The following is a 17,106-nucleotide window of genomic DNA, read 5'->3' as shown; positions in this document are numbered from 1 at the left end:
ACTGAGTCAGTTTTCTAAACTTTGTAAGTCTCAGTTTTCCTACCTATGAAAAGAGGATCCTAGTAAGAGGCTCCTACCTTACCTAGTCCAGGACTTCTGTGAGGACTAAATTACATGAGATACATGATAATGCTTCAGAAACATTTGGTAAAACGCTGTAAAATGTTTGTACCTGACTACAGACGAGACCAGGACAAGTTGTGTTCCTGGGCTGAAGAAAACTCAAAGGAGGCTGGCCAGTCACTAGGGAGAGGAAGCCGAGCGTTGCCACGCGACGTCATCACCCTGCGCCAGCCGTGACGGTCTCCGGATTGGGCTCGGAACAGCGTTCCGCGCCATGGGGGCTTTGCAGCGTTTGCTGCTTTTTGGTGGGGTGTCGCTTCGGGGCTGTGGTGGGGCTTGTACCCTGCTTGGGGGAAGCCGACTGTTGGTTTGTCGGCGCCAGGTCCGTGGTGCTGCAGGGCAGGGTGGGGCGGGCGGGTCGGAGATGCTGGGGCGGCAGGGCTGCGGGTGCTCTGTAATTGCTCCTTGCCAAGGACTCGCTTATGTCCCTCGTGGGCCCCCGCCCACTTGGCGGCTCAGTGAGACCTCGGTTGTCTGGACTTCCCCACTTTCCAGACAGACCCCCAGTAGGACCAGGCCGAGGAATAGAGAGACGTGAAACAGATGGTTAGAACAGGGTTGTATGACTTGCGCTTGTTTTCTTAGTTTGGTTTTTTAGAAAATAGGTAAAAGAAAAGGAAAACACGTGGAGGATTTCACTCCATAAAGAGGCATCTTATTTACTTGCAATTTTTTATGTCATTTTATCCTGGCAGATAAATTTCAACTTAAACAGTTTGTCTCTGCAATAGTGATCAGTAGCGGTAGGTAACACTAAAGGCCTAACTAGTGGAGGTGAGCAGAATTAGACTAGAAAAGAAAGCCTTCTTAATCACAGATTCTGAATTGTTTTTACTTTTACAGCATGATGATGGAGATGGCTTATTTAAAAAATTGTTTTCTTTCTTTCTTAAGTTATCTGGCGCTGAGAGTGAGACTCTAAAACAAAGAAGAACACAAATCATGTCCCGAGGACTTCCAAAGCAGAAACCAATAGAAGGTGTTAAACAAGTTATAGTTGTGGCTTCTGGAAAGGGTGGAGTTGGAAAGTCTACTACAGCAGGTATTATAGGATATTAATTCTGATCTTGATTAGGATCTTAAACTAACTGGCAAGTGCACAATACTAAGATTATAATTAAAAAAAAAAGTATTTGTTAAGTTCCTAATAGCTGGTTCCTTGGTATGAAGAGTTGGTAATGATTAGGAACTTAGATTTCGGAGTTAGGCAAAACTAGATACACAGCCAGGTCTTTGACTCCTTTACTGAGGAAGAGGTGGTCAGGTTGTCCATCAGATCTTCAGTTTACTTGACTGTAAAATGGCAGTGATGATAATTTTCATAGGGTGGTTATGCAAATTAAACAAGTAACCACTTAGCCCAGTGTCTCCTACATAGAAAGCGCTCAATATTTGGTTGCTTTTATTATTTTTAAAACATTTAAGAAGTTTGATACTATATTTATTTCTGGTTTTTGATGTTCTTTTCCAGTCTTTTCTGATGTACATATAGCTAAATAGTTGCAGATAACAGTAGCTGCTTATAGCTGCAGAGTTGCAGTTGAGATTCTTTATATTATTGTGACCTTTTTTCATTTAATCAAAATATATTTTTCAGCATTTATAAAGTCAACATAGATCTAACATCTGAAAATGTTTTAATTATTTAAAATATCACCTAATCTTTATATCTTATATAGTAATGTCCTGGGGCAGAGAATTGTTTTTGATGGCTTTTAAAAACTGATTATAAATTTCATTATGACTGAAATGATGCTTTCAGAACCCATAAAAGAAGTGCCACCAGAAATAGAAAAGTTACTATCCAAGACTAATAACCAGATATTCCCAGATTTTTTCAAAAGAAACTTTGTATTTCTAAAAAGAAATTTTAGTGTAATAATATAAAAGGGTAACCTCCCTCCTCCCAATTCAACTCAACAGAGGTAACTTGTATTACTAATTTGGAGTCATAAATCTCTCAAGTATAATTGTTGCCTCATTTTAAATTTTCAATCATTTTTAATAGGAATGGCTACTAATTCAGGTCTTATCCAACCTGTCTTTTGCAATGACTATATAGTGACTATATAGTTTAATTATTATTAAAATGATTAGCTAGTAATTGTTCTTAATGAATTTATTCTGTATCATACACGTTTTTGCTTTCTTTCCTAAGGACCTAAAATCCACCTGTTTGATATTTTGTTTTTAAAATTTGGAAGCTCTTAGTTTTTGGTTCTAGAATCTACCTCTATTTGTGTTTTGAAAATTCAGGGTACATTTACGTGTTTTCAGTAGTGTGAATCCTTTTACATGCTCTATGGTTAAAGATGGAAGGTATTTTCATGATAATAGCTGTAAGTTCTTTGGAGTTTGTGCAGTATAATTGGTTGGGTCTGTAGGCTAGCATTTATTTAAAATGAATTGTTTTGGTTGTGGGATCATCTATTATCATGGAATGTAATAACATTTAAATAGGAAAATATATGAGAAAATGTACAGAGTGTATCACATAGTGTGTGCTTCATTAAAATGTCCCTTCCTTGCTTTTTTTCTTTGTTAACATTATACCATCTGTCCCAAATAATTGGCCTATACTTTTTGCATAACAGCTCTGTCTGCATACATAAGTGTTAGAACTAGGTTATTTCTATGTAATTTAGTTGGTATTATATTTCTTTCCCTTATATGTACTTATTCCTGTTTCAAACTCTCTCAAAATACTTGCCTTTTGAATATGTATGTTAGAGATATTTTGGATTAGAATGATGACATTTGATTAATACAAACAGGCTCTGTGATTCTATTGTGTAAATGTAAAATGTAAAGCCCTAACATTAAAATGAGTTACTCTTTAAAAGTTTCTGCTTTAAAGTTGGATTATGTTATACCTGAAATTCAGAATTATGTTACAATTTATAAAATTTACTTTATTAAGTGCTATGCCCTAGGCTGAGTACTTTGCATATGGTATTTGATTTAATTCTCATAACAGTTATGAAATTGGAATTATCCTCATTTTATAGAGGGGGAAGCAGGTTTAGAGTTAGAATATTCTACTGAAGATTACAAAATAGAAAGTGGTGGAACTGAGATTTGAACCAGGTCTGCCTTGAAAGTTTATGCTCTTAGATACTTAAAGGAAACAATCTCAGGTATCATTTATAACATCATTCTGTAAGAAAGTATGGTCCACAGTATGAGGGTCTATTTATCAGTCTTGGCAATGTGTTACTTTTGGGCTTCTCTTTATTTCCCATGTAGCATCTCCCTATTGCTGGGTAAAGGTGTCTTTGGGGGCTACTGCATTCCGCCTTTATGTCTTTGGGATTCACTAGCAATAGGCACTTTGGGGAACATGTTACCTTTTTCCATTCCCTCTGTACAGTGGCTCAGCCTTTCATATACATGAGTATTTGTGAGTTAGATGTTTTGAATTCCTGCGTTACCAGCATTTATTTTAAAAAGCAGTAGGATCATATCCATTTTTATTTATTAGAAAGTAGATAATTTTTCTGCCAAATATGTTTCTGAAAATAATTGAATGATAAAAACCGTTTAACATCATTTTTAAAACACTAAGTGGATTATTTAAACACAGTTTTGACAGATGATAAATTGATAACTTAAAATGTTAATTTTGGGTTAGGCATCTATGCTTATGTTGGAATGTTACTTTCTTTTTTGTCTTTTTTTACTTTCTGTATTCTCTCCATGTCTTTGTTTTTTATAATGGGGATATATTAAAATTTCTGTGCTTTGGTTATTACACCGCAAATATTAAAAGGCAAAGTGAATTTTAGTAAAAGGAAAGTTACTAAATTTAATTACTTTTTTTGTTTCTTACAGTGAACCTTGCACTCGCCCTAGCAGCAAATGATTCGGTAGGTGTTTATTATTAGAAATATTAATTTATTAAAATGTTTTTTAAGGCAGTGTTAAAGAGCATACTGATGTTTTTCATTTAGCCTGTCAGGAGCTATATAGTGTAGCTTAGGCCGCTTGCATGTCTTTAAGGAACTCAAAAATCTGCCATAGGTACTGGTTACATTTCATAGCAACGAAAATGGAAGGGGACCACTGGTCAAGGGATTCAGGCAGCTGTTAGAGGCTAGAAAAGGCAAGGAAATAGATTCTTCCCTAGAGCCTCCAAAAGGTGTGTAATCCTGTCAGCACCTTAATTTTAGCTCATTGAAACCCCTTTTGAACTTCTGTGATAACTTCTTACAATAGAAGTAGGAAACTAGTACAGGAAGTCAGTTTTCTTAGTTCTTAAATTTCCAAAGATGTCTTTATTTTGCCTTCATATTTGGTCATTTTGACGAGATGTAGAATTCCAGGTTGAAAATAATTTCCTCTCTGAGCCTTGAAAACAATATTCGGTTTTCTTCTAGCATGCTAATGAGATGTCTGATACTAGTCTGATTCATACTGCTTTGCTGTAACCTGTGATTTTCCCCTTAAAGCTTTTTGAGTTTTCTGCATGTCTTTCAAGTTTAGAAATGTCAGAAATATGTGTCTGGTTGTTGGCTTTAAATTTTTTTACCTTTGGAAACTGGCCAAGTGGTACAAGGCTTGAGTCTTTTTCAGCTTAGGGAAAATTTATTCATTGATTAGTTTTTGTGATGTGTTTGTTCTTTCTCTAGAAACCTGTTAGGTGGATATTGACCCTTTATGCTTGTTAATTTTTCTCTCACATTCTCCATCTCTTTGTCTTTTGCTCTGTGTTTTGGAAGATGTCTTAGACTGTTTTCACACTGCTGTATTGGGTTGTAGTTGTTATTTAGCCCTTCTGACTTTTTTAAATTCAGAACTTATATTTTTTCCAGTGTTCCAGAACTTTTCCCCTTATTTTCCAATTGCTATCCCTATCCACTTAAAAAAATGGTTGTACCATTCGAGTCTCTCTGAGGACGCTAATTAGAATTGAATAAAATGTATTCCTTTTAATGATCTTTATTTACTTAGCATAATGATTCTTATAATGTGAAAAATCAGCATTGGTTGGGAACTTGTTAAACATACAAAGTCTTGAGCCCCACCCCAGATCTAGTCAATCGGAAACCCTAAAGGTAGAGTCCTATAGTCTGAGTTTTAAGCAGCCTTCTTCGTGCTTCTGATGCATGCTGAAGTTTGAGAGCCATCGATCTAGAGTTTTTTTAAACTCTAAAAGTTAATGGCCCTCTTTTTTGTTTTCTAGTCTGATTATATTTTTAATTTAGTTTTAAACTATTTTTTTCTCATTTCAGTGGGAATTTGGAAGAGGAGAGGTAATCGTGTATGTTTACACAGTCTTATTGAAGCAAAAGCCAGTAATACATTTTAAAAAATAATTTTTATTAGAGCGCTTAGTTACCTTGGAGAAGGGACCCCTATGTTAAAGAAGGGAGGAAACAGAATTCAATGGGTAGGAAGATAAATTAATTCATAGGTGTGAGGATCTTTTAATTTGGTTATTGTTTCAGCCAAAACTTCGAGTCTTAAGGCAATGTAAAGTAACCATGTAATAAACAATCAAAGGATGAAAAGAATAGTTAAAAAGAGGTTGATTCCTTCATGTTAGATGTTGCTAGTCTTGATGAGATAGTAGCTCAGAAATTTCTTTTTTCTGTTTTTTTTTTTTTTTTTCCTTTCTTTCATGGAGCCAGGATGAGGGCAGCTTCATCTTTAATGCTTTAGGTGTATGACGGGAAAATTGGCAACAAGAAAGGAAAAGACATAAGTCTTTCCTAGGGCCACTTTTTTAAAAAGCATTTAGTATCCTTAAGTGTTTTTAAACATGTTTGTAAAATCTTCCTTAGGAAGGTCTTCAGTATTCTGTTATCCTGATGAAGGTGGTTTTTGTTTTTCAGTACTTGATATTTTATAGCAAGGTTAGTGTAGAAATGAAAAAGAAGAAAGCCAGGAAATTTGAGCAGAGTGTTGTAGAACTCAAAGATAATCTGACATAATACAGTATTTTATGATTGGCTACTGTCTTGTCTTCTTTAATTGATTTATGCATACTTAAGAAAGATCAATTTTATATAGCTTATATACTTGATTAACAGTATATGATTAGGGAGTAGCATGTTTGTCTTAAACTGCAATCTGCCAGAGAACTGCCTGTGTATAGAAGAGAAGAGATATATTTGTTCTATGTGATTTATATATATCTGGCATAGTCTTGTACTCTGTATTTCCCTGCTTAAGGTTTCATTAATATTATACTTATTTAGAGGGCATGTTTGATCTTTAGGGGAAACTCAAAGTTCCTCCAACCCCCTCTTTTTGCCTGAGCTGATACAGATGGCTTAGGTCCAAGGACTCTGACTGGGACGTGGTACTAGAATATATTGCTTTATGGGCTTAAAAACTCCAGTTAGGATGGTGTCTTTGTAGCCTCTCTAATGATTCTTTCCCATGGAGTCTTAATTCCATGGAGCTCGTATTGTAAGAGGATTTTCTGACCTGCTTCCCCTGAGGCCAGCCACGTTCAAGACCTTGCTAACTCTTTTCTCCTGTCTTTTCCATGAGCTGGTGCTTGCCCCTTTTCGGCATTGGAGTGGGAAGGGTTAATAAGATTAGTTTGTAGGCCTAGAAAAACAGGACCAGGAAGTTACTCACTGTACTTTTAATGTTGACCTTAGTAATCTCTAAACTGGGTTATGTAACCCCCAGAGGAGTATGTATGCTAGTCCACTGGGATGTGGAAGGAAAAATTTTCTTTTTCATTTGTATTAATTTTTATCTTTTGAAATTTATGGTTTTTTTGTTATGCTTTATAATTTATACTAAATTAGTATAGTAGCTCTAATAAAATTATAAACAAATATATTAACATATATTGAGGATGTATGCTTAAACATTTTTTACTGATTGGGGTGCACAGTCAGAATAGTTTGGATATCACTGGCCTAGGCAGGAAGAATTTCTGGGCTGAATCATGCCAGTTCAAAAGAAGACAACTTTGTAGATGGAGGTAAAGTCCTTATGGGAATAGGATGTGAATTTTCCCTGCCTTTTCCTAGCCTTTTGTACTTTCCTTTGGGGATGTAGAAGGTGGTACTGCAGAGCAGAATTTGGGATGATGTCACGTATCATGCATCTAAATGTTATATCTTGTGGTATTTTGGAACTGGCTCGTGTTTGTTTGTGAGAGCCAATTGTTAAATTTTCAGGAATTTTGCAAAGCAGTTGATACCATGTTGTTAGCTTGAAATAGGCCATAGTGGGAGTTATTTACCATGGAAATTGGCAAATACTGAAAATCAGACTCCCCACCTCACCTTGAGCCAGTTGTTAAACATTTACTGACACACCACTGATCATAGATATTGACAATCATATAGCTGAGTTTTTCTTTTTTTCATCTTCTTAACCACCTTTATTGTGGATCTCATTCTTCTACAGTATAAATTTAATAAACAGTGAGAAGGGTACTGAAACTGGAAAGGGAAAGGGAAAGGTCACCAGGTACCATGATAAGCTCTGTGAGATTCCTAAGTCAATTTACTTCAATTCTTTTTAGTTCAGCAGACATTTACTGAGCACCTCTAACACTCATTGCCAGACACCCTGGGAATATAGAGAAAAGTAAACAAGCCTTTAGTAATGTTTTATGTATGTATATATAATTATATAAGTGTATATATCTCTGTGTATATCTGTGTGTATGTGTGTGTGTGTGTTTTGGTGGTGTACAGCTGAATTAGGTTCAGTAATAGTTTCTTCTGTGAGTGAGAACATGTAAATTAAAGCCACACTTAATAAAGCTTTATTGTGCTTTATAACAGAGTAGACACACTGTGTACTCCTAAAGGTTTTATAATCTAGTGAAGACAAGAGGAAGATAAATATCTTAAAACGATGAGCTATAGTCAAGGTCAAATATAGAGAGATTCTGTCCAAGATGACTAGCTTTTACTTCAGAGAAAAGAAGTCTTTTTTCATAGAGCACTTCTGTGAACATAATTATATTTGCTTCTCACAGAAACTTGTAATGCAGTGCACTTAGGATTTACCAGTTTTACAGTCTTTATTGATTCTGCTGTATCCTTGCCACATTTCATCAGCCAGCAAATATCCTTTTTTTGTCCCTGCAATATTTTTCCAATATGTATCTTTTATTTTTACTATTCCCACTCTAATTAAAGCTCACATTACTTCTTTTTGGCTCATTTTTTCCTTTATACCTCAAACAGTTATTGAGTGCTTACTTCATCCCGAACACTTTGCTACTTTGGAGGCTACAAAAGTGAATGAGACACACAGCCCCTGCCTTTGAGGGACTCACAGACTAGCAGACCACTGCAGTGACCTCTTACCTGCCTGAGCTCAAATCCATTTAGTACATTATGCCAGATTACTCTTTCTTAAGCACCATTGGAACCCCATTATTGCCGTGCTCAGAGTCGCTACTGAATGCCTTTGCTGGGACTCAAGATCCTCTGTGATCTGGCCCCTTTCAGGGTTTATCCTCAGCTCTTCCTATAAATGATCCCTGTGCCATGGACAGTCTGGGTTACTTGCCGTTGTCAGTTTGGGCTTAGGTATACTATGTTCTTGATAGCTTACAGCCTTTCTTCTCCATTTCTCCTGGAGTGTTCTCTACTCTTTCTTTAGCTTTATCTGTCCTATCCTCTAGGCTGCCAGGTATGGCCGTGCTGGTTATATCCTGTCCAGGGGTGCTTATCAAGGAGGTTGAGTGATGACAGAAATCCAGGCTACCCTCCTGTTCATGTGCACCTGCCGGCTGCTTTCTAATTCACACCTGGGCCCTGTATGAGCTAGCCTTGCCCTGAGGGGCAGCTTAGTGAAGCGCTCCCTGAATTCCTGCCAGGTGAGGGTCTTTTTTCCATCTTGTTGAAATCCATTAGCACTATTTATTTGTATTATTATTATGTGCCTGTACAGCATTCTGGTAATTTTTATAACAACCAATGATAAAACTAACATTTATTGAACATTTGTCATATGTCAAGCACTGTTCCTCATGACATGGTTCTTAATTCATTTACTCTTCATGGCAACCATGTGGGAATAGATGCTACTATGATTTCTGTTGTAGATAAAGGAGAACAAGCCCCTGGAGGCTTAATATTTTGCCCAAGGTCACCCAGGAAGTAAATGGCAGACCCAGGCTCGAATGCCTACCTAGATCCTGTGCTCTTAACCTACTTGGTATACTGCTGCTATGTTAGCTAGATTCTTAAGGATTAAGAACTGTTCTGTCTTCATCCTTGGCTATCCTTAGTAGCCAGCACAACGCTTTATGACTTAGGAAACACACAACAAATGTTTGCTACATGAATGAATTGAGGGCTGAGACAGGTTTCACAGTATGTAAGTAAAGTTTTGTTTTGCTTTGTTTTTTGCGGAGTGGTGTGTTGTTTGAGAAGTGTTGTGGCTAAGTGGTCTGCACACTCTTCTTTTCCTGCTTCATAAAAGATGATGTGCTCCAAGATTCTCATTTTATATTCTATCCAGTAATCTCATCTTTCCATTGCCCCAGGAACCACCCATGTGCCCTTGATTCCAAATGCATCACCAGCCTGGACATCTCTCCTGGGTGCCAGACCTGGCTGTCTCGTTTTCTGCTGTAGATGTCCGCTTGAGTGCTTTACAAGCATTCAAACTCGGCATGTGTAAAACCAAGCTGTTCTTTCCTGTAACTGTCTTTGTCCTGTGAGGGTCATGTGGTTCCCTCCCACCTCCAAATCAGTCACCTGCTCCTGCTGCTTCTACCACTCAAAGCTTTCTAAAATATGTCCTGTCATTTCTTTTCTTAATGCCACTGTCTTATTCTGACCCTTAGTATGGCTCTTTTGTGAGGTGACCCCTGCTCTCTTTTCTCTGCTCTGATGCTTTGAGGAAAGGACTAACGTTTCCCCATGTTCTTTTAAAGGGTTCATTCACTTGTTTAACTCCTATGCTAGTCTGTGAACCTTTTGGTGCTGGTAATCTTGGTCTTGTTCCTTTTTTATCCTCAGTGCCTAGTCTAGTGATGGTACATAGTAGGCTCTTTGTACATGTTGGTAATGATAGTGGAACATGTTAAGTGAAGAGTGGTTGTAAATATATATATATTTATGTAGTTCACATATGTGGCAGATTTTAAGTGTTGGATAAGCTGTCTAGTGTTTGTTCAGCACTAAATTATGCCTTTTTCACCCTGAGCAAATGAAATAATTAAAATCTAAATGGGCTAATATGAAGTGCTTATAGCACAATGGCTGATACGTAATAAGTTCTAAATCACTTTTGAGTACTGTAGCTAAAGAAAATATCTTTGTAAGTAATATTTCAAAATAAAAGTTGGTATGCATTTTACTTGACTATTTTAACAAAAACTTATTTTAAGTTTTTGCTTATTTTCCATTGCTAGAATGAATCATTAAGTAGAATTTTAATTGGACTTAAAGATAGAAAAGGAAGCAGTATTATCTTCAAAGAATTTGTTTCTTTGGTTATTGTTTTCCACTGATGTTTATCTCAAAATATTTTTTCCCCAGTGATCACATAATGTCTTTACACTTATTCTTTCTAGTCATACTGCTCTTTTTCACAAATGATGAGTGGTTCTTTTAATAAAATTAAGCTTATCAAAGCCTTTGAAGTTCTGTAATCATGTTAGGAAAAACTAGGAAGTTTTAGTTCAGGATTTAGGTTTTAGTTTTTGAAAAGTTCAGTGATCTTGAAACAGAATGTATTATGTACCACTGCTTAAAATACTGTGATTTTCTTCATTAATAGTTATGTGGATAGCAGTTAACAGTCTAGCTGTTTAATGTCAGACAGTTCTGGGCATGATTCTGGCTCTCTTGCAAACCGTGTAACTTTTACTGATACCTACTTTTTAAGGTTGTGAGTTTTAAAGGAGGTAATCTGTATAAAGCACTTAGCATGGTGTCTGGCACATAGTAAATGCCAATAAGAGCTATTTTTTATTAACTGTTACAGTGCTCCATATGCCAGCCTGGACATATATAGTCTGGAATATTAGTTATGATGTGAATTTAAATTAAATATGAATGAAACTCTGTTTCTCACAATTAATGGGAATTCTTGATGTATACTACTTTGTTCAAGTTTGTAATATTGGGGCTCATCTTTAATGTTAGTGTTGTAAAGGAATTACACTGTATTAAATTAATCTGTTCTTAATGTTTTTATTATAGCTTGGTAGTATATACAACATATATTTATTATGATAAAAATATTTTATTTCAATATCATGATTAGACATTTTGGAGGAAGGGACCACCATTAGTGCTTAATGTATAACTATTATAAAGCTAGGAGGGAGACTAGGGCAAGAGATCCAGAAGGAGCAATTGCAAAATCATTATTTTTGCTTCTTTTTCTATATTTCATAAGTAATTCTTGGTAAGATGTTTGTTTTATAAGTGAATTTGAATTCACAAAATTTGACATTTACTAAGGCGAGAGGGACTTAGAAGATATATTTGTAATTAGAGCAGAAGTCTTTATTAAAACTAAGAATTTCTTTTAGGATAAATGGTGGGGGGAGGGTATAGCTCAGAGATAAGGTGCATGCTTAACATGCACAAAGTCTTAGGTTCAATCCCCAGAACCTCCATTAAAAATAAATAAATAAATAAACCTAATTACACCCTCCCCCACCAAATGGATTGATGAGTTTTCTTGCGAATATTTGGTAACTGTGATAGCTACACATATTCATGTGTACATATATACATGAGGGATTATTAGTTTATAATCAGTGAAAAAAATGAATAGATTTCTAGTGAATTTCTTTTATTCCTTCATATATAAGTTTATTCATTCATTCATCAAACATTTGTTGAGGGCTTGTCATCTCCTAGGTACTCTGCTTGACATGGGACTACAGAACTGAAAAAGCCCTCTGCCTGGACTCTTGATCCTTCATTTCCTGCCTTTTCTAGGATCTGACTCATAAATGCCTTTTGGTTATCTTCATTTTATCTTTACTAATCCCCTTGATCTATAGATCTACTCATCTTACTCATACACACTGAAAATATAAATGTGTATTTGTTGGATGAGTGAATGAATCAGCAGTTCTTTAACCCCTGGTTCCCCTGAGGCTCATGCCCTCTTTTACTTTCCAATGACAGCCATACTTGAGAGTGTCAGTTTACCCAGTTCTCATTTATTTCTCAACTTCTGTAATTTGACTTCTTACCACCTTTTGTAATTACCAACTCTCAGCCAAATATGTATTCTCTGTCCAGGTTGTCTGATTCTGCTTATTTTCCTGCTGCATTTGATACTGCTGACTGCAGGTTCTGACATCTTAGAGAATATTTGTCTGGCTTTTATATCATTCTGTCCTGATTCTTACCTCTTTCTCTGATCCTTTCAGTTTCCTTTCTAACTTTTCATATTGCTCAATTCCTATACTTTAAAATTTTTCTCCCTCATACTTCTAAGTCTTCCCTTTGTCTTCAGCATCTACCTCTTCTTAAAAATCTGTACCCTTATTTTCAGTAGCTTACTCACCATCTCCATATGGTGTTCTACAGATATGTCAGATTTAAATCATCTAAGTGGAACCACCGTAATTTTCTCCCTCTTTGAAAGCTCTTTGAATTCGCTTGTATGTTCCATCACCCATTTCAGTTATCTATTGATGTTTAACAAACTACCCTAAACTTAGTCATATGAAGCAACAACTGTTTTATTTTGCTCACAGAGTCTAAAGGATAAGAATTTGAACAGAGCACAGCTGCCATGGCTTGTCTTTGTTCTGTGAGTTTTGGGACTTCACCAGGGAAGACTCAAATGTCCAGGGACTGGAATTATTTGGGGCTCTTCACTCACGTGTTTGGTGCTTGGATTGGGATGATTTGAAGGCTGAGCTCAGCTGGGATTGTTGATTTGAGTGCCTTTATATGCCTTCTCCATATCACATGGGCTTCTTCACAGCCTGGCAGCCTCAGTGCAGTTGGACTTCCTACATGGTGGCTTATGGCTTCGAGACTTAGTGTCCCAGTGAATAAGGAGGAAGCTGTATGGCCTTTTGTGACCTAGCCTTTGTAGTCAGGCTAGGATATGGATGGTAATCATGTGCCTTCCCAGATTTAAGCAAAGAAGATGTAGACTTTACTTCGTAATGGGGGTATATCAGAAAATTCATGGCCATGTTTTAAAAATATACCAGATCTGCTGGTGTCCTACATAGAAACCTTGATATTATCCTTGTTTTTCATTTCTTCAACACACTCCACTTTTGTATATCAGTTAGTAAGTGCTGGCCTTTTAAAATTTGAGAAATACCTCCTTTTCTCCGTTGTCATGAACCTAGGTAAGAATTTTATTATCCTTCACTTAGGAGTTTTCTGTGACCCCTTAATTGGGCTATGTAATCTCTCCTACCTTAAATTAAATAATGATTCCTTACGTTGATTGTAGGATAATTCTTACTGCATACAAGTCTCTGTCCAAATTGCTTAGCTTAGTTCTTAAAAATTGAGTCTACGTAAATTTCCACTCTGCACTTGACTTCGCTTCAGCTGCACATTTTTATTAACTGTCCTTCTTGCTTTCTTTGCTCAGTTCCTTTCATTCTTCAGGTCTCATGTTGGCAATCACTTCCTCTTTGAAGCCTTCTTAGGGGCTTCACGTAATGTCACTTCATCCTCTAATGATTCATATGTTTATCTCCTGCCATTAGAGTGACCGTAGCTTCCATGAGGTCAGGGACTGTGTCTTTAATCATCTGCCACTATTGCCTGGCTTATCATTACGTGCTCAGTAAATACTTGCTAGGTGATTTAAAACAGGTTACACTCAGAATTCTCTAAAGGTTTGAATGAGTTACTGGGCTTTCTAAAATGTCTATAAAATTACCAAGGAGTCATTTTTGCCCTGGGAGAGTTATGCTTAGAGAAGCTTTGAAATAAGGGAGTTTACATTCTGTGCTTCAAAATTTTATTTTAGTGAAAATGTATACAACAAAACAAAAAAACTTACACTTGAAATATTATTATTCTCTGTCAGAAAATTTAAGAAAGTGAGCAAGGATTCAATTTAAAAGAAGCCTTTGATAAGATTCAAGGCTAAGAGAATAAAGTTGAAATCAGAACAATATTGTTTTCGGTTGTGGCATTTTTAAAGCTTCAGTTTTGGCCTTGGAATACTTAACATTACAGATTTTGTTGCAGCCTATTTCTCTTTGGTCAGGAACATGGGATAGTTCACTTTTGGCAGTTGCACTGTGTGAAAGGGCGGGGGTCAGCACTGCTGTGCAGAAATGGGTCAATGAGCGTTCAGATGAAAGGCAAAACACTTTTAAAGAGTCTTTCTTTATTGTTGGTGTAATAAGACAAAATAATTATAAGTTTGAACCTCTCGCTGTGTTCTTGCTTCCTCCCTCAGCTCTCAAATGCCTTGCCAAAGTAACCACATCAACCAATTTTACAGAAAAGGGATCGCTGTTCTAAATGGTTCTTTAGCTAGTATTCTTAAGAAGCTTCTTCAGAAAGTCTCTGTCCTCTCTTGCCCTCCAAAAGGACATAATTCTCCCTTGTACATCTATAAAAATCGGAAGTAGCCACTTAGAGCAGGCAGCATGTTCTACTTCAGTGAGTGATAAAGTATAACCACCTATTTTTCAGCTGCACTGGAAGGAAGAACACTATCCTATTGTTGCTTTAAAAAATGATTTTATTACTGTCAGGACAGATAACAAGCTGGGATTTTCTAAAAGCAATAAATGGCAAGTTGGTTTATTGCCTGTGGCCTTTAAACAATGTACCATTCTTAAATTAAGGTAGGAAAGTACTCAGGTAGTCTTGGAAGGCAGTCTAGATGCCCTGCATGGAGATAGGTTGCTCTCTGTTTAGATTTTTCCTGAATAGAACAAGACACGTAAGATTTCTTCAAACCCTGGAACAGCCTTTGCTCTCAAATTTGTGCTGGAATGTTATCTGGCATGTGATGGGGCTCTTTGCCAGTCACTGTGGAAGCTGACCAACACTCTGTCTAGTCCTATGCTTTTGGTTATTTGGGGTGGCTTAAATAAAAGATGACCAACACATGTAATCCCATTCTCCACATATGTATTTTCTTTAAAAATAATTAAAAATACAGCTTATTAAAAGGAGAATAGAATGTCTGTATCCTATTTCTATTAGGCTATTTAAAACATTCTATGCAGCTGAAGAATATTCCGGCCAAGAAATATTAATGAAAATTCTCATTTTGGATAGGCATAATTCCATTGATTTGTGATTTTGTCTTTTGGCCTCTGTGCTTATATGTGCAATAGAATAACAAATACTAAATTTCCAGTTACCTGCTTAAATGGAAGCAGTGATGGAGAGGGACTTGTCATAGAAATTAAGGCATGGGTATTATTATATCATACCATTGCCAAGTGAAATGTGGTTTAAGTTATGGTGTCAGAGACATAAAAACATCTGTGAGCAGTTAAGTTACTTAAGTATTCAGATATTATAGATATCTAGTAGCACATCTTCTGAAATGACTAGTCTCTAGCTAAAGTCAGGGAGGGATTTATATTTATAATGATCTTTAGAAGTCTGAGCTTTGACAGTCTCTCCTGTTTCCTTAGCGAGGATAATTGGTGAGCAGAGGAGGAAGATCTGAGGGAGGAAGCAAGAGGGGACTTATCTGATGCTGATAGAAGAGTCTTTTTTTTTTTTAAATTCGTTAATTTTAGAAGTTGAGGTGAAAGTCACATGGATAGAAGAGTTTTGTGTCATGAGGCACACTGTGTAGTTCCATTTTCAAGAGTTTGTTCCATTTTCGATGTCTGACTCTGAAAAGGTAAAATGGGAACTTTGATGATTGAAGCTTCCTTTTGGTTGTTTCAAGTAACATGATTCCCTTTAATGTTCAATAAAGTCTATTTGCATGTAGTGAAAATGAAGGGTATAATGCTTAGTGCTTCTATTAGTAAAGATAGTTTTATTCATTCATTCAAGTATTTACTGAGTATTTACCATATACTAGATACTTTTCTGGGTCTTGGTGATATAGCGGGAAGAAAGTCTAAGTTTCTATCTTTAAGGTGTTTATAGTCTGGTGGAAGAGATATAATAAATAAAACGTATACTTCTAGGTGGAATAAGAGTTATGAAAGATAATAAAGCAGTGTAAGGAAATAATTATGGGAGGTGCTGTTTTTAGAGCTGTTAGGAAGGAGCTCTCTGCAGACATTAGAGCAGAGGCCTAAATGAATTGAGAGGTTGAACCATGGGAAAAGCAAAAGCCCTGAGGTGGACTCAACTTGGATTGTTTAAAGAATAGCAGGATGGTCCGTGTGGCTAGAATGGACCAGGGGAGAGGTGGGCAGGGGCATGTCATTCAGCCTTATAAGCCATGGTGGAAATTTGGACTTTTTTTCTGAGTATGATGTGGATTTTTAAACCAGAGCAGTGACATAATCTAATTTATTTTATAAAAGGATGTGGCTGTGTTGTAGAGCAGAGACTGTAGGGGAATAAGAATGAAGCAGGGAGACTTGCTAGTAGCTAATGTGGGAGTTTAGCTAAAGATGATAGTTTGGACTGTCATCTACCCTGATGGTGGAGGTAGTGATAAGTACTTAGGTTCAAACCCATCCCCAGAACTATTTGATGATCCCAAACTGAAACTCTGCATCCATTAAACAGTAACTCCTCTCCCCCCACACCCCCCATCTCCAGCCCATGGCAAGTACCCTTCTACTTTTGTTCTCTATGAATTTGACTATTCTAGGTACCTCATATTAGTAGAATCCTACAATATTTGTCCTTCTGTGTCTGGCTTCTTTCATTAGCATAATGTTTTCAAGATTCATCCGTGTTGTAGTGTGTCTCAGAATTTCATTTCTTTTTAGATTCCTTGGTTTTGGTTGAGCAACTGTGTGAATGGTAGTGATATTTCCTGAGTTGGCGAAGATGGCTAAAGGAGAGGTTGGGGGTTAAAATTCAATTGTCTCTACACATGTTAAATTTAAAATGCTTTATAGATACCTGAGAGGATACATTTGATTAGTCCCGAGGTCAG

At 36.6% G+C, this 17,106-nt stretch overlaps 1 protein-coding gene across 3 annotated transcripts in view; it reads left to right on the top strand.

Annotated features, from left to right (window-relative positions):
* The first annotated feature begins 276 nt into the window (after positions 1-276).
* NUBPL (NUBP iron-sulfur cluster assembly factor, mitochondrial) overlaps positions 277-17,106 on the top strand; it is a 176,765-nt gene continuing 159,935 nt past the window's right edge. For 2 of the 3 annotated variants that reach the window (XR_012507557.1, XM_074365675.1), the window contains exons 1-3: positions 277-445; positions 1,018-1,165; positions 3,955-3,989. Coding sequence is in view for 2 of the 3 variants with exons in the window: in XM_074365675.1 (XP_074221776.1) it covers positions 338-445; positions 1,018-1,165; positions 3,955-3,989 (291 nt within the window). In the remaining variant the exon portion in view is untranslated. The remainder of the gene's footprint in view (positions 446-1,017; positions 1,166-3,954; positions 3,990-17,106) is intronic. The other variant, XM_010963002.3, reaches the window with a different exon arrangement.

This window comes from Camelus bactrianus, chromosome 6, assembly GCF_048773025.1.
Source record: "Camelus bactrianus isolate YW-2024 breed Bactrian camel chromosome 6, ASM4877302v1, whole genome shotgun sequence".
NCBI classification, from domain to species: Eukaryota; Metazoa; Chordata; class Mammalia; order Artiodactyla; family Camelidae; genus Camelus; species Camelus bactrianus.
This window is presented reverse-complemented; position numbering and strand designations above follow the sequence as displayed.